Genomic DNA, 18,276 nt, shown 5'->3' with positions numbered 1-18,276 from the left:
AAGGAGAGAGGTGGATCTGTGAGGGGTGGAATAGTTTTATGACAATACTGAAGGAGAGAGGTGGATCTGTGAGGGGTGGAATAGTTTTATGACAATACTGAAGGAGAGAGGTGGATCTGTGAGGGGTGGAATAGTTTTATGACAATATTGAAGGAGAGGGGTGGATCTGTGAGGGGTGTAATAGTTTTATGACAATACTGAAGGAGAGAAATGTGGAAGTAGAATAAATATCATTTAAAAATGAAACTAGATGTTTATCCAATGTATCTGAGTAGCATTAAAGAAGAGGTATGATGTGTAATCTATCATCATGAAAGTATCAGATGTTATCATTACATGAAATTAAGAAACAAACTGCAGATTGAGTAGACGCAGTTCATGTGAGGAAATTGTACAGTTATCGTGTTGAATGTTGCTGTTTACTGCAATAATTGGACACAAATTTATTTTTCCAGGTGGAAAAGTACACACACATGGTAGAGTTGATGTTGTCGGCCCACCAACCGGTCTTGCTCTCGGGAATGCCGGGGGTCGGGAAAACCTCGCTGCTGCAGGTAAAATACTGTCACATGTTTGTACATGATACTTGTAAGGCTCAGAAACAAGCTTAATTAAGCTAAATGCATGTTTTGTAGAAATGGGGGGGGGGGGGTAATTCAGAATGGATAATAAATTCTCAAAACGGAAGTCGGCCATTATAATGATGTATTAATTGTTCCTCCTTAACAAACACTATGAAATATGAATAATGGGAAGATCACTCAAACTGCTAAAAAATCTGTAGTTCTATTTTGCAGTGTATCTTGATCTCTGAAGTTCTAATTTTAACAAATACTGTGATTTCCTAGATGTACGCGAGGAATTTATTATCACTTAATTTTGCGAGAACCATCACTCACCAATTAGAATTATTCGATTTTATTTTTATATTGCTAAAATACATGTAAAGATTCGAATCTTGATCACCTGCGAATTTATGTTTTCGCCATTTGACGTAGACACGAGTCATTTCATGATATTTAAAAGTGCTTGCATGAAATAAGAATATACAAGCATCATTTTAACTTATCAACAGACCATGGTGCTGCCAAAACAAACCCACACACGAGTGGTTATGTCTCAAGCAATGAGCAGTCAACTCTTCCTCAACTCCATACTGGGGCAGATCATGGAGCTCAAACACCGGGCCACCAACACCCTCACGGGCCCCGGGCAAATTCCTCAGGCCCCGAAAGGCAAACAGTCACACTTGTTTTTTATTGATGACCTCAACATGGCAGCCAGCAATCCCGAGGGAGGTGGGTGTATATCAAAAGAGAAGAATACTGCTGGTTGTAACAGATATCTAAATGCAGTTTCATTGTTATGTAGAGGTTCATGAAGGATATCATTAAGCTCTGTGAAATTTTTTCAAAATTTCAAAATTATATGAAGTGCCAACATAAACTCAAATGATTGAAGATATTTTTAATTGTTTGAAGATATCATCAGTTCAATTATTGCACACATCAAATGAATTATTGCTCTCATCAAATGGAATTGATAAGAATTAAAAAATAGAAGATTCGATGCTTTAGTTCTACAGTTAAAAAAACTCATAAAGATTTCTCACATAGGGCGGAGATATATCACGGTATGTATTGTAATGGTTATGTTATATTGAAGGATACCAACCCCCTCTTGAGCTGTTGAGACAAATCCTAACACAGAAAGGAACGTATGACAGGGGGCGACTGGAATTCCAGTGCATGGACGAGGCCATGTTTCTGGCCTCCACCACACTGCCCAGTGTGCCAGGTTAGATCCACCCCTCTGATGATAATTTAACTGTGATTCTATGCACAATAGTGAACAATATTCCTGGTGTGTTCAGTTCCTGGAGATTTGTTTTTCACAATAAAGATAATTTTGCTGTTTTGTTCCATGAATTATAGAGCTTTTTCTGAGCCGGATTCATTAAATCTCAAATCTGTCTATATAGACAGCGTGACTGTAATTCTTCTTCTCTTGTGTTCAGGAGCAGGATTGGGTACAGCGTGTCATGTGATGTCTTCGCGTCTGACTCGTCTTTTTATCAACTTCACCCTGTTCACCCCGACGACGGAAGTCTTGATGTCCATGCATGGGCGAAACATCCAACACTGGCTGGAGGAGTTTCCCACGTACTCCATTGACCACCACTTTGAACTCTCCAGGGTAAGTTACTTGTATATTGTTTAACATCCCGCTCGAGAATTTTTCATTCATTTGTAGACATCACCATTGTCGGTGAAGGGCTGCAAAATTTAGGCCTATGCTCGGCACTTACGGCCTTTGAGCAGGAAGGGATCTTTATCGTGCCACACCTGCTGTGACACGGGACCTCAATTTTTGCGGTCTCATCCGAAGGACCGCCCCATTTAGTCGCCTCTTGTAACAAGCAAAGGGTACTGAGGACCTATTCTAACCTGAATCCCCACGGGATTCTCCGGGGTAAAAAGCAGAGGATGCTAAATATATGAAATCAAGGATAAAGAGATGGTCTGTCATATTTTGATGTGTATTAATTTGCCTGGTTATGCAGAGATTATTGAAATAGATGTTAACAATCGTCAGAAAAGAACAAAGCAAAAATTTACATTCACCCAATAATTCATTGTACTGCGAAAATGGAAATATATGTAGTGTATATACTTTAATATTCAGAATTGACCTATCATCTAGCATGAAAATGGTATTAAAACCAGTATTTGTGAAAGTTCTTTTTCAAAATTTTATAAGGACTTTTTTCCAGAAAATTTACCATCATGTAAAAAATATTATGATAACTGCATTATAATGAAAATATACCAACATGAAATAAATATTGACTGCATAACGTAAATACACCATCATGAAATAAATATTGACTGCATAACGTAAATAAACCATCATGAAATAAATATTGACCACATAATGTAAATATACCATCATGAAATAAATATTGACCACATAATGTAAATATACCATCATGAAATAAATATTGACCACATAATAACAAATATACTATCATGAAATAGATATTGACCACATAACATAAATATACCATCATGTAATAAATATTGACCACATGATAACAAATATACTATCATGAAATAAATATTGACCACATAATGTAAATATACCATCATGAAATAAATATTGACCACATAATAACAAATATACTATCATGAAATAGATATTGACCACATAATATAAATATACCATCATGTAATAAATATTGACCACATGATAACAAATATACCATCATGAAATAAATATTGACCACATAATGTAAATATACCATCATGAAATAAATATTGACCACATAATAACAAATATACTATCATGAAATAAATATTGACCACATAATGTAAATATACCATCATGAAATAAATATTGACCACATAATAACGTAAATTTTGAACAAGGACCAACCACACTGAAGCGTACATGTTTTACAAATTAACAGACGACGTGTTTGTTACAGGAGATAGGATGAAACAGTACTGTGAGTTGTTGTGTCTTCTCTTTGCAGGCAATGACGCTGGGATTATTAGAAATTTATCATAAGATTAAGGAGAAACTCAGACCCACCCCAACACAAGCCCACTACGTATTCAACCTTCACGATGTGGCTAGGGTCATACATGGGATTCTTTTAATGTCACCAAGGTCAAGGACAAGAAAAATGATGAGAAGAAAAAAAGGGGATAGTGACTCGAGTAAGTGTGTATTATCAGTATATATATACAGTGGAACCCCGTTATTACGTTCCCCCTTTATTACGTTAGTCCGCATATTACGTTGGAATTTCAAAGCACAAAACCATTTCTTAACAAACCTATATAAAATAGACCTCGTTATTACGTTGTCCTAAAATGCCGGGACTCGGTATTACGTTGTAAAAATTCCGACAAAAACGTAATAAACCCCTAATTATTCAATAATGATTCTCAAAATAATAAGCCATTTACACCTTGACTGCCCGAGGCAGTCACCACGTAAATTTCCTGGTCTGTTTGGGGATTAGAGACGCTCGACTGATCACGCTTCGATAGATCTAGTGACATCAATACAGGTGAATACCCCGTATAGAAGCCAGTGATAAACAATTAAATAATGTTTATTTAGAAATTGTACTCTATGAAATTTACTTCATTTTACATATTTTGATAATCAAAGAAATAATTTCTCAACCACCTGCGTGTTCAGCATAGTGTGATTACCTTCGCTATTAAAACTCTATTCACGGACAGCTTTGGTACCAAACAAGAAAGATTTATCGTAGCAATGTTACAACCGCTTGGGTAACTGCTTGGACATAGATGACTAAAGGTGTTCAATTAAAAAAATTGTTCGTTGTTTGGACATGCAGCTTTGGTGTTCGTAACTCTCGTCCATACATACACCAATCTATCGGCCGACTCGTGCACGGCATTTACTTCAGTGAATATTTTAAAATCCCTTGATGCGCACGTGATTTTAGTGCCATCATTTAGTGTTATAAATGAAATCTTCGTGCATCATTATATTTTTTTTTATGTGGATTGCGCTTAAATTGTTCTCCGTGCATGTTTATCGTTGGTGAGAAGTGTGTAAGTGTTGGGTATCGTGTGCGTTTTGTGTCTATAGTTTTGTTGTTTTTTGGGTGGGATTTTTTTTTATTGTGTTGTGTATTGTGTAATTAGAGAACTTAATAAAAACGATGTTTTGTTATTTTTTTAAATACGAATGTTGAATACGAACCGGAACGAGTTATTGAGAGAAATTTACATGAACGCATTGTTTTAAAGTTGAACAAAATGGCGGTCCAAACGAATGCAGAAAAAGCAACGTTTATCAAAACATCCTTATGTATCCTACACCGAAATAAAGAAAAGGGATAAGAACATGAAGAATTACGGACATTAATGATAAGATGTAAATAAAACAAAGTATCATATTCTTTTAAACAAAGAAACAGTAAAGATATATTCACACACCCCTTCACGGAGTACCAACGGACGATATACAATTTCCAAATGATAATTTTAACGGATTTCACTGGGAACGTTTATTACGTTGACCCCGGTATTACGTTATTTTATCGTGACAAAATGGAAAACGTAATAACGGGGTTCCACTGTAACATCAGTGAGATTGTGTGTATTATCAGTATATATAACATCAGTGAGAGTGTGTGTATTATCAATATATATAACATCAGTGAGTGTGTGTGTATTATCAGTATATATAACATCAGTGAGATTGTGTGTATTATCAGTATATATAACATCAGTGAGATTGTGTGTATTATCAGTATATATATAACACCAGTGAGAGTGTGTGTATCATCATTATATATAACATCAGTGAGATTGTGTGTATTATCAATATATATAACATCAGTGAGATTGTGTGTATTATCAATATATATAACATCAGTGAGAGTGTGTGTATTATCAGTATATATAACATCAGTGAGAGTGTGTGTATTATCAGTATATATAACATCAGTGAGATTGTGTGTATTATCAGTATATATATAACATCAGTGAGAGTGTGTGTATTATCAGTATATATAACATCAGTAAGATTGCACTTACATCAAAAATTTTCAATGCAGTAAATTTTTTTGAAATTGTTTTACTCTGAACAAACAGACAAAAATAAAACAAAGAAAGTAACAAAATTATTTGCAATCATCATGAGCATGATATACTCTATCAAATTGTGAAATTTACGATATGCGGGTCAGACCTCGCAAACCTCTTATTTTGTTTTAAGGAGGTATGCTACACCAGAGAAATTTGATATGGATGAAAAGTGGAGGATAAGTACACCAATATTTTGAAATTTAAAACTTTCAAATTTACTTTATTTATAAAAAAAAAAAAATGCAGTTTTAGTAGAAAGCAATCCGAAAAAAAATATAAAACCCCTGCTGGACTCGAACCCGTGATCATCTGCAGTTCAGCAGTCGACGTGCTAACTTACTGAGCTACTCAGCTAGGCAATGATTTTTTAAATGAATAGACAAATATTGCTGATATTTATATTTTCATCCATGTTTTAAAAGGAAGTCAGCCATTATGATCGATGTAGAGTACTACCTTAATTCAATTTTTACTTTGTGCTGAAGGAGGCAGCAGAAACAGCATTCATATGTCTCGCCAGGCCTCATGGGATTCCAAATCTCGGACTGTAAGCGTGTCTAGCATGGGACCAACGGCTGAAGTAGGACAGTCTGCCCCGATGATGAAGGTCATAGGTCAGCTGTGGTGCCATGAGGTCACAAGAACATTTGCAGACCGATTGATTTCTGAAGACGGTTAGTTTTAAAACAGTATTATTTCCATTAAAAAATACCAAATTTGAATTTTTCCTCATCAGATTTAGAGCTTGTTGAGAACATTCTGATGAGTTGTTTAATATTCTGAAATTAAAAAAAAAAAACGAGGAAAGAAATATGTTTGATTGAAATGACTGGTGCATTATTCTGTTGTACAGATGTGGCCTGGTATGGTCGTATTCTGGAGGAGGTGGTGACTAAATATTTCTGTATGCCCAGAGATGATCCCAAAACAGAAATGGCAGCTATCTCAGAGGAAACCTACTCTCAAACTGTAAGTTGTGTAGTAACATTCACATTCACTCTGTGTAATCTATCCTGCTTCATTTCTATTGCTTGTCATTTGCAACTACAGTGGAACCAAAGTGTCCGGATTAACAAGGCTCCACTGTATATGAAGACACATTCTTGTTCAGTCTAGTGAGATCCGGTTTTATAGTGCCGTGTATGAATATGCACATATTCCAGTACGAACTTCGTGACCTAGCTATTTCGCAGCATTGTTTAAATTTATGTTTTCTGATTTATTTTTTACCTTTCATATGAATTTAGAATAATAAATAATACGATGGTTTATTTCATGGGTTTAGAGTTTGTCTTTCATGGTCCCTTTACCATCGTCCAAATATGGAAATCATTCCCAAATATGAAGAGAGGTCAAGGTCAGGTGATTTTCAGCTGTTACGTTTAGATAACTTACCTACAGGTCAATGATATCTATTTTTCACGTACTTGAAAGTATTTATTTACAAAACAAAAATACAAATAAAATGTCTTTCCTTGGTTTTTAAATGGGAGAGGAAGAAAGCAAACATTGCATTAGCAGGTTAGTTTATAAGAGTGTTTGCTGTAACCATGTTTGATTGTATTGATATTTGATGGTAGTCTAAATTCTAATTTTAGGGTCGGATGACCCCCACAACATTGTCCCCTCATCCTCCGACACCTGACGAATCGGATGAAGATCCAGCGAAGGAGGAAGACGTCAAAGAGACAGAGATGGATGTTACGGATTCTACTGATGCCAAGTCTGAGAGCGAGGAGACGGGGCAGAAATCAGTCAGCACGGAGACTCCGCAGGGCTTCAAGTCCGTCAGCGTAGAGACTCCACAAGGGCAGAAATCGCAGTATGGGGAAACGCCCCTCCCGTTCAGAGAGTCAGCTGATACAGGAAAAGGTATGACGTGGATCTAACAGGGATGTAATGGCATGCACCTAAATGTAATGGATTAAGTGAGCTATTGTGAAAGCACTTATTTTTTTGTGGGATCTCATTTCCGATGTTTACATCATGATCTTATGGATGAGCTATTCTTTACAGACAGGAGAAAATTAACAAAGGGAGACAATTCCTTTATTCAACCATAAAATCAAGATTATTGATTTTTTCTCAGAACATAAAATTTGTCACTATAAAAATTGATGAATCTCAAGTATACTCTATCATGCTTGAAGGGAGGAGGGGGGGGGGGGCATATTGATGAAACATTATCTATCCAGAATCTTAGGCCGAGTATCAAAGCAACAAGGGGATGGGGCAGGGTGGGATGGGGCTTTCCCCCATATGGTGGTGGGGGGTCTGGAGGGCCTACCATGGAAAATTTTCAAAGTCTAAAGCAAAGTCATGCATTTCTGTTGCGAAATGACCTAATAAACTCATTGTATGCTTCAATTGCAGTGTTATGAGCTATATTTTTCTAAGGGCAGAATTGATGCGGCTGCGTTCAAGATCAGACATTAGTCCATTCGATTAGGTTTTTATTTTTTCAGTAGTCCACCAGACTACTCGTAACTAATATTCTGATAGTGCGGTGCAAAATTTACTAGCCTCGGGCTACTGGACTAACGTTGTCGAACCCTGACTTATATGTTTCAAACAAATTAATGCTAATAAGATTGAATTGATTTCAGTGACTGTAGGCTCTGAGGTAACTCGTCAGACTGAGACGGAGGGAATCTCGAGTGAGTACGAGAGCGAGGTTTCTGAGGAATCATCTGACGAGAGTGAAGTAGAAACCACCACCACAGAGACTGAATACGAAACTCCAATAGGTCAGTCCTGGCTCCGTCTGTCAATAAAGCTAGCAATTCTATATTTCACAAAGTGGTGTCCATGAAAATAGGAGATTTTGATTTTGGGTTTTATCTTCATATTCCATATTGTTTTTCAGAGTTGTCGAGTGGCCAGAATAGAACGGGGCCACATCCACAAGCCAGTGAATCCTCTGGTCTAACGGGTAAGAGTTTCTGTGGAATTTCTCCTCATATCTGTCCAGTGAAAATCTCGCAGTTTGTCATTATCAAATTTATGTTGTTAAAATGTTTCTGTAAAAAGATCTGTATATACTTCATAGCCATAATTATAAGTAATGTGGAAATTTTCTTTGAAACCCATCCCTTCATTGCATACCAATCTGTCTACATGTAGTGAGTAATATTGCAAATGGAGTAAATCACTTTACGATTTAAAAAGATGCACGTAGAAAATGGAGAATATTGTACATTACAGTTGAATGTTATAAATGTATGTCACACCATTTATTGACTGTAATTTATTCTGTACTGCTTCATGCATGGATTTCATAAAAAAAAAATTTCACTTTAACTATATAGATACTTGAAATTGACACATTTTTTCATTTATAAATATTTTCATATTTCTTTTAGTCTTACACTTTTAGCAGATAATCCAACACTAAGCAATTTACAATATGTTTTATGATATTTAGTACATTCAAACTTTTCACATATTTTCACTTTTTAGTGGTTTTTGTTAGAAGATTTTCTAATATTTGAATTTGCACTGGAAAAATGGCCACGTTTTACTATTCCCTGTCTAAGTTGTTTGAATTGATCACAGGAACTGGTAATTTTGTTTGTGATGATAATAGAAGGAGCCTATATCATACCACCCCCTAATAAAATTTATTATTACCCCTTATTTGGGGGGTGGTATGGTATAGACCCCTACTATAAATATTATTACAGACAAAAATTACTGGTTCCTGTGAGGTGATGTAGCTGTTGATAATTTGAAATAGATAAAACTAAAACTATACTGTCAATGAAAATAATACATTGTATAAAGTACCCAATTGAGAAAGGTACCCTGCCTCTTTTTTGAAAATCACGGTTACAGCGAATATGTATGAATTCATGCTTACAGCAAGGTGATTTTCATTCCCTGCAGTTTTAAAACACCTTGTACATTGTATGTCCAGGGGTCCATGTTTACCCTACCCTTAATTTTGTATTCTTTTAAGGAGTTATGAGTTTGATCACTGTTCGTTGTCTTCACCTTGTCATATTGTACATGCAATTATCGGATAAAATGAATTATATTCATAATGAATTAAAATTGTTTGTATTCTCAGTGGCCATTTTTCTGCAGATATCACCTTTTTTTAAAGATTATGTTATTAACACTTAATTCTTCACTCAGTAGCCTCAGTAAAAGTGTCCAGTGGCAAAAGTAAAGGTAGGTGGCAGTTAGATCCACCCCTCTAGAATCAAAATCTCCCAGTAGTTTTAGATCTGCATGCTCTGGCTAGAATACTGTAATATACATTGATGTTCATTTTCTGTCTTTGTACTGTGCTTTCGTCATTTTTCATTGAATACCGATTTTTGTTGTTTTCGTGGTTGAGCAATTACGACAATGAAATCAAATGACCATGAAATACAAACTTTGGAGGAATATTGAATGCAGTTTACAGTGCATATATATATATATTTTTTAAAAATTAGTATTAAGACTATTTACAGATGAATCCACCAAATTTGATGCCCAGGAAAATGGACGGAAGCACAGTATTTTAGAAATTCCTTTGTTAGTTTCTAAAGCATGTTCAGCTGATCTCCCTGTTCTAAACTTTTATCCCTTCATGAAATTAAATAAACTAATGTCAACGCAAAAAATCAGCTTTTCATTAATATCGACTTCGATTTGATTTCACTACTTTTGTAACAAACTAATTTATAGGATAAGAAATTAGTACAAGCAAAGAATAGACTAATTAACATTTTATACCAAAATTAGCACATTTACAAACCTATGACCACCTTGTTAATTGTGAGTAGCTGTTTTCTCTAGAATGCACCCTTTTCATCCTCCGTGTGTTATTAATCTGTTTAACCAGAGAGTTGTCCCCCTTGCACAGCCTCCAGTTCTAAAAGTGACACTACCAGTGAATTGGACACCTCGACTTTAACACCAGCTCGACTGGCACAGCACCAGGAATCCCTACGGTCTGACAGTGAAGGTAACACCCATGCCCCGCCCCCTACCACAATAAAAGGAGATCAACATGTTTTGTTATGAAAATAGTATATAAAAGTTAAGCATGTTTATTCCATGTCAAAAACTACAATGTAAGCTTGAAAGCATTGATAAAACATATTTTAGAATGATATCATTTGCTGATAAAGATGCATGAAGGAAGAGTTGCCAGTTAATGAATATTAAATAAGATGTCCCTAATCACATGATTAACATATATCCCATAATTCCCTATTGTGTTATATTTCCAGATTGTGTTTTATACCTTGCATGCGAATGGGCTAACTCGTTCATATAGCTCTGGTGATTTCATTGCAATCACATAAAACAATTGTAGGACATTTCTCTGACTAGCATCATTTTCTTCTGTGTTTCCTGTTCAGATCACTCCTCATCTAATCTTTCCAGCTTAAAAGAAAATCTTCAGAAAAAAATGTAGAATTCTAAATATGGGTGATTCTCGATGGCTCGAACTTCGATCTTTTGAAATTTTGATCTCTTGAAGAGAAATCATGGTCCCGGGGTTTTTTTTTCCAAGTAAATAAGCAAATTTATTCTCGATCTCTTGAACGTTCGATCTAGCTTTTGATGTTCTCGATCTCCCAAAGTGAAATTTGGTCCTGTAAAACATATTTCATTGTTTTTCACTTTCGATCTCTCGCAGTATTGATAGTATTTACACACCATCACCCAAACATATCATTATTTCCACTAGGACCTTACCTGGATAATGGTGAATGCCTGGGGCTAGCTTGGCCATGTTAATTAGATGTTTACATAGCTGATGACACCCCCCCCCCTTGCGTTTCCATGTGGGGTGGATATTTAATTGTTTATTTGGTCAATTTAATCCTCCACCTGTGCTTTGTTTTAGTTATAGAATTCAACTATAGATAAAATTTATGACTTGTTTGGACTTGACAGTAATTTTGAGAATATCATTTAGAGGCAAGCCAAGGAAACACCATTATTTATAAGAATTAGTGCTTTGTGTAAAGCAACTGGAAATTGTGACGATTATGTCAGTGATTGTGAAAAACTCTGTCATATATGAGAAATTTGTCTAGTAGTTATATCCATATATATATATATATATATATATATATATATATATATATACATGTATATACGTCTGTCTAAACATGAGAAAAGAGCAAAATACACAAACTTTAAAAATCTTTTTTTTTCTATGCAAGATAAAATATTCAGTGTTGTCAATTACCTTAAAAATATGAAGGACAATGTGTAAAAACAATCTCAGAATATTGTAAGTTACATTCTGTTTAATATAAAATCTTAAGCATAATGGTCGGACCTTTAATTTCCGAATCTAATTTAACCTACGATCTCTTGAACTCGATCTCTATCACTCAGAGTTTTATCAAGGTCCCTTGAACTTCGAGTTATCGAGAATCGCCTGTGTCTGTCTAGGTACAGACACTTGATTTTTGTATTTAGTATTTGTTTTCCTCAGGCTAGGTATAGACACTTGATTTCTGTATTTAGTATTTGTTTTCCTCTGGCTAGGTATAGACACTTGATTTCTGTATTTAGTATTCGTTTTCCTCTGGCTAGGTAGACACTTGATTTCTGTATTTAGTATTTGTTGGGAAGACTCTAGATTAAGGAGAAATTACACATTTTCACAATATTTTAAACTGAAGAATGGCATTAATTCCAAATCAAAAATTAAGGCATTAGACAGACATTCTGTCAGTCAGTTGTTCGTGTGTCACAGGGGTGGGGGGGATGCTAATTTCATTCTTTACAATTTTACTTTAAGTTGCAATTCTTCTTCAGGCAAAATTTTAAATTTCCGTCGAAGTCTATTACAAATATCTTTATTTTTTGTTTCTGAGGAATTTTGATCAGACTAAGTGTGTTAGGTCTCCGTGATGCGAGATTAATTTCTGCTCCCTGTTTTCACCGTCGTTAGAAGGAACAGATTCGATCCTTCCAGTGAACATGTTCCTGTTATGTAGAATTTATAATCTGCATTGTTTGAGCTAGTAAAAATGACTAGTCTGCTCTGAAATTACATATCATTGAAATTTATAATTGACATCTTCAATCTATCCATTAATGATATATGATTTTTGTGTCCTGATATCAAAGATCTGCAGATAGGGGTTGTTTTTTTAGATGTCTATCTTGCACATCTTTTATCTCTCAGTCAAAACTTTCTTGAACTATATGCAAGACAGTTTCCATATTGTATAAACTGAAAGGTCAATGTCATTGCTTACATTCAGGTTAAGGTGAAGGTTGTCAAGGACAAAGGTCATATTTATAGCAGAATAGCTTGGTCATATTTACTGCAGAATAGTTTGGTCATATTTACTGCAGAATAGTTTGGTCATATTTGGTCATATTTACTGTGGAAGAGTTTGATCATATTTACTGCAGAACAGTTTTTTCACACTCAAATTTTTTTTTTAAATCCTGTTTTGAATATCGTACCTGCGTACATCTTGTCGTAGCATTGACTCGTTCATTGTGTGATTAACAGCTAGTGCCCTTGGGAAGTCTTCCTCCACGCCTAACCTGAAGAACCGCGGTAGTCACGGCAATCTGAAGATGAAGACGGTGACATTTAAGGCCGGCCTCCTGGCTGATTGGGAACACGAGGCATACTTTGGACCCCTGATGAATCTGGATGAAGTAAGTTTCGTACTGTATAGACTACTCTTCATTTGAAATACAATTATAAATGATTTGTTGATGATGAATATTTTGTTACTTGCAGACAGTTATAAATATTTTGTCAGTTATAGATAGTTTTATAGATATTTTGTTAGTTGTAGATATTTTGTAAGTGTAAATATTTTATTAGTTGTAGATATTTTGTTAGTTATAGATGTTTTGTTAATTATAGATATTTTGTTAGTAATAGATATTTTGTTAATTATAGATATTTTGTTAGTTAAAGATATTTTGTTGGTAACAGTTATAGATATTTTGTTAGTTGTAAATATTTTGTTAATTATAGATATTTTGTTAGTTATAGATATTTTGTTAATTATAAATATTTTGTTAATTATAGATATTTTGTTAGTTATAGATAATTTGTTAATTATAAATATTTTGTTAGTTATTATAGATATTTTGTTAGTTATAGATATTTTGTTAGTTGTCGATATTTTGTAAGTTGTACATATTTTATTAGTTGTAGATATTTTGTTAGTTATAGATATTTTGTTAGTTATAGATATTAAATATTTTGTTAATTATAGATATTTTGTTAGTTATAGATATTTTGTTAATTATAGATAATTTGTTAGTTATAGATATTTTGTTAATTATAGATATTTTGTTAGTTGTAAATATTTTGTTAGTTATAGATATTTTGTTAGTTATAGATCTTTTGTTAGTTATAGATATTTTGTTAGTTATAGATCTTTTGTTAGTTATAGATATTTTGTTAATTGTAAATATTTTGTTAGTTATAGATATTTTGTTAGTTATAGATATTTTTTTTTATGATGAAAATCTCTGTATTCAGATCAAGGGCTCCAACGATTCCTTGATGGACATCATATTCTCAAAATTCTTCATGACAACATACACCGAGACACAAGGACTGCCAGTGGAGAAAGGTTAGTACATCTAGTAACAATGTACTTAGTCTAACATCAGTACATCTAGTAACAGTATACTTAGTCTAACATTAGTACATCTAGTAACAATGTACTTAGTCTAACATCAGTATATCTACCAACAAATGTACTAACATCAGTGCATATATAAAGTTAGTAGATCTACTTACAAAAATAGTAATGTTATTACATCCCCTAATAAATTTTGTAGATCTACTGGTGAATGTACTAATGTTAGTAGATCTGTGAATGTACTAATGTTAGTAGATCTACTGGTAAAATGTAGTAATGTTAGTAGATCTACTGATACATGTATTAATGTTAGTAGATCTATTCTGATAAATGTAATGTTAGTACAATTACTGGTGAATGCACTAATGTTAGTACATTTACTGGTAAAATGAAGGTTGAAAGTTTTGTCTTGGTTGTAGTTAGTAATGTACATTTGTGACATGAAGGTTGCATGCTTATAGCCGGCTTGTGTGACATGAAGGTTGCATGCTTATAGCCAGCTCGTGTGACATCAAGGTTGCATGCTTATAGCCAGCTCGTGTGACATCAAGGTTGCATGCTTATAGCCGGCTCGTGTGACAAGAACCTAAACCAATAGTGTTAATGTCACTGGCTAAAAAGTCGGAAACTTTTTATCCAGATAGTAATCCTGTATTGCAAAAAATTTAATGGCACAAAAGACTTTGAAGATAATGGTGGCAACAAAGTCAATATGAACAGCTAATGTGATGCTTGTGATATTGATGAGAATAGGTCTGATATAAAACTTACTAGTTGTAATGAACACAGTTAATTACAACAGTTACAAGTTAGTATGATAGTGATTTGATTTATGCACACGTATAGTCTCTTGATTTCCTTGTTCAGGTTGAAAGGTTCAACATCTTTATCTTTCTTGAGAAGGAATTTTGTATCCACCAGTATGACTGATTGTTGTTTTAATTCATCTCCAGGCTATGTGGAGGGGACAGAGGACAATCTGAGTGAAGCGCTGTCTACCTGTCTGTCAGTGTATAATGAGGGAACCTCCCAGAAGATGGACCTGGTCTTCTTCTCGGACGCTGTCCGACATGCAGCCAGACTCAGTCGAGTTTTGGTAACGATTTCACTCTTAATGATATAATTCTGTCTGTTTCGAAAATCCCTTGTCAATTACTCCACTGACAAAAACAAATCCAGAGGCTGGAGATATAAGGCTTTGTTAATCGTACAAATAATTTATAGTAATTAAACAGTTGGAGGTGTATTAGGCTTCGTTAATTGTACAAATAATTTTGTTCCGCTGTTGCTTTAATTGCTCCATAATACAAACAACAGAGATATTTTTTCCTTACCTTTATGCAATAAAGAAATAACATGAGATTGTTATAGGCACAAGGCAGACTCTGATTAATATTGGTACACCTAAAAACAGTTTATTGCTAACGACAACTATAAAAGATAATGCTAATTTCCCATAATGGTATGAAATATTAGTGTAATTAATTCAATTTTAGTGATCCAAAACCATTGCTATTAATGCTACGATTAGATGATGATTTAATTCTATCATACGAAAAGTAAAGTGTGAAAAGGGCACATCAGGTAAAAGCTACATAAATATTAAAAATGGTCACCAATGTATATGAGGGAGGGGAGTTCACACCATTGTAAGTTTTAGGGAGACGTTCCTGTGGGAATACTGCTGGACTTAAAGGCCCAGTGGGGTTCATGTAGAAAATATCTAATGGTCAGTGATAATGAGTGGAAACATAGTTCTGAATGATGTATCAATTATTACGGTAGCTCAGTGGTTAAAGCATTTGCTTCCGAGAGCTTGTGAGTTGGAACCCCGCTCATGCCATGGCCGCATCAAATCTAAGACATAAAACAATCAATTATCACAAGGCTCATTCACAGTAAAATGGCGGCCCCCATGACATCTCAGTATGAATGAGAAATCATTGACGGGACGTAAAACAAACAACCATTATGAGGCTCGGTTACAGTAAAACAATGTCTCCAGGATCTTGGGGAGGTCCTTCACAAAACAACAAGCAACACTTTTAGTTTTACTTTCACTTTGTGAAGTACAGAGAGATAACCATTAAAGGCCCATGCGTCATTTCTATCTTTAAACAAATTTCAGCTGTTTCTACCTTTTATTAACAATTAATTCTCATTGTAAAATATAATATTAGGAACACTTTTCGAGTACAGTGTAATTGTTTTTCAGGCAATACAAGGAGGGCATGCCATTTTGTTAGGGATGAGTTACTCGACCGGGCGAGCTACCCTGGCCCGTCTAGCAGCCTACATAGCTCACTGTAAGGTAAGGTTACTACGGCTCCAGATAGAAATTCTCACCTCCCTTCCATGTGTTACAAGTCAATTCCTCCTCAGTTTAGACATGTAATGTAAGTTTGTCCCGTGATAACCCATGTTTATGCTGGAAAGAAATTACTAGTTCATTGATCAGAAATGCAATGAAATGTTCAAAGAATACACAACTTCTGAGATATCAGCAACTTGGAAATTGCGTATTTCAACCAGGTATGAATGACCAGATTTTACACCCAAACTACCACACGCAAGTTCAGTTGACTAAACCAAAAAAAATATTTTCAGAAATTATCTTAAATCATGATTTTCAGCCAAAAGAAATTAAGAACATTCATGTTTTTAAGTCAATTTTCAAAAAATATTTTTTCTACATTTTATGATGTTATAGTGATGTAAACTATTTTTTAATGTACTCTGAGATCATAGATCAGAGATGTATATTGTTTTTTTGTCTGTGTGTCTCATTGTCTTGTCTGTTAACCTTGATCATAGCTTTTGAACTAGTTATGATAGAGACTTCATACTTTAAATGAACTGAAAGGTCAAGGTAAGAGCTATGTGATAGATAAGTTCATGGTCATACATCAAGGTCAAATGTACTTTGTTGAATTTGGCCACTCTCTGGGGCATAATGTTACTCAGACTTTTTAGATCAATGAAGTCACACAAGTGACCTATGGCTATCTACCAAGCTTCAGTTAACTTATGGGGATTTTTCTTTTAATTTTTATGGTAATCTACAAGGTTAATTTTGATACTAAAAGGTATTTTTGAGGCCCTTAGAGTAGGGTTGAAACCTTTAAAAGAAAGGTTCAGTGTGTGATGTTAACTTATGGGGATTTTTCTTTTAATTTTTGTGGTAATCTACATGGTCAATTTTCATCGAAAATGATGTGGATCGAGCTTCATTTAATTTGGGATGGGGGGACAAAAATTATGAATTTCTTGATACTACAGTGGAACCCCGTTATTACATTTTCCATTTTGTCACGATAAAATAACGTAATACCGGGGGCAACGTAATAAACGTTCCCAGTTAAATCCGTTAAAAATATCATTTGGAAATTGTATATCGTCCGTTGGTACTCCTTGAAGGGGTGTGTGAATATATCTTTACTGTTTCTTTGTTTAAAAGACTATGATACTTTGTTTTATTTACATCTTATCTTTAATGTCCGTAATTCTTCATGTTCTTATCCCTTTTCTTTATTTCGGTGTAGGATACATAAGGATGTTTTGATAAACGTTGCTTTTTCTGCATTCGTTTGGACCGCCATTTTGTTCAACTTTAGAACAATGCGTTCATGTAAATTTCTCTCAATAACTCGTTCCGGTTCGTATTCAACATTCGTATTTAAAAAATAACAAAACATCGATTTTATTATGTTCTCTAATTACACAATACACAACACAATAAAAAAATCCCACCCAAAAAACAACAAAACTATAGACACAAAACGCACACGATACCCAACACTTACACACTTCTCACCAACGATAAACATGCACGGAGAACAATTTAAGCGCAATCCACATAAAAAAAACCATAATGATGCACGAAGATTTCATTTATAACGCTAAATGATGGCACTAAAATCACGTGCGCATCAAGGGATTTTAAAATATTCACTGAGATAAATGCCGTGCACAAATCGGCCGATAGATTGGTGTATGTATGGACGAGATTTACGAACACCCAAGCTGCATGTCCAAACAACGAACAATTTTTTTAATTG

The 18,276-nt window shown here is 34.5% G+C and overlaps 1 protein-coding gene across 1 annotated transcript in view; it reads left to right on the top strand.

The window, feature by feature from the left end:
* Positions 1 to 18,276, top strand: part of LOC125665464 (dynein heavy chain domain-containing protein 1-like) — a 103,069-nt gene that overhangs the window by 58,030 nt on the left and 26,763 nt on the right. The window contains exons 57-72 of the mRNA XM_056152183.1: positions 456 to 554; positions 1,076 to 1,298; positions 1,666 to 1,797; positions 2,018 to 2,196; positions 3,536 to 3,722; positions 6,122 to 6,310; positions 6,490 to 6,605; positions 7,235 to 7,508; positions 8,243 to 8,383; positions 8,503 to 8,568; positions 9,774 to 9,809; positions 10,492 to 10,593; positions 13,120 to 13,271; positions 14,113 to 14,206; positions 15,172 to 15,314; positions 16,434 to 16,529. Of these exons, the coding sequence (XP_056008158.1) occupies positions 456 to 554; positions 1,076 to 1,298; positions 1,666 to 1,797; positions 2,018 to 2,196; positions 3,536 to 3,722; positions 6,122 to 6,310; positions 6,490 to 6,605; positions 7,235 to 7,508; positions 8,243 to 8,383; positions 8,503 to 8,568; positions 9,774 to 9,809; positions 10,492 to 10,593; positions 13,120 to 13,271; positions 14,113 to 14,206; positions 15,172 to 15,314; positions 16,434 to 16,529 (2,229 nt within the window). The remainder of the gene's footprint in view (positions 1 to 455; positions 555 to 1,075; positions 1,299 to 1,665; positions 1,798 to 2,017; positions 2,197 to 3,535; positions 3,723 to 6,121; positions 6,311 to 6,489; positions 6,606 to 7,234; positions 7,509 to 8,242; positions 8,384 to 8,502; positions 8,569 to 9,773; positions 9,810 to 10,491; positions 10,594 to 13,119; positions 13,272 to 14,112; positions 14,207 to 15,171; positions 15,315 to 16,433; positions 16,530 to 18,276) is intronic.

The sequence above is a fragment of the Ostrea edulis genome, chromosome 10 (genome assembly GCF_947568905.1).
Source record: "Ostrea edulis chromosome 10, xbOstEdul1.1, whole genome shotgun sequence".
NCBI lineage: Eukaryota > Metazoa > Mollusca > Bivalvia > Ostreida > Ostreidae > Ostrea > Ostrea edulis.
The sequence above is the reverse complement of the archived record's forward strand: the minus strand, read 5'-3'. Positions and strand labels throughout refer to the sequence as shown.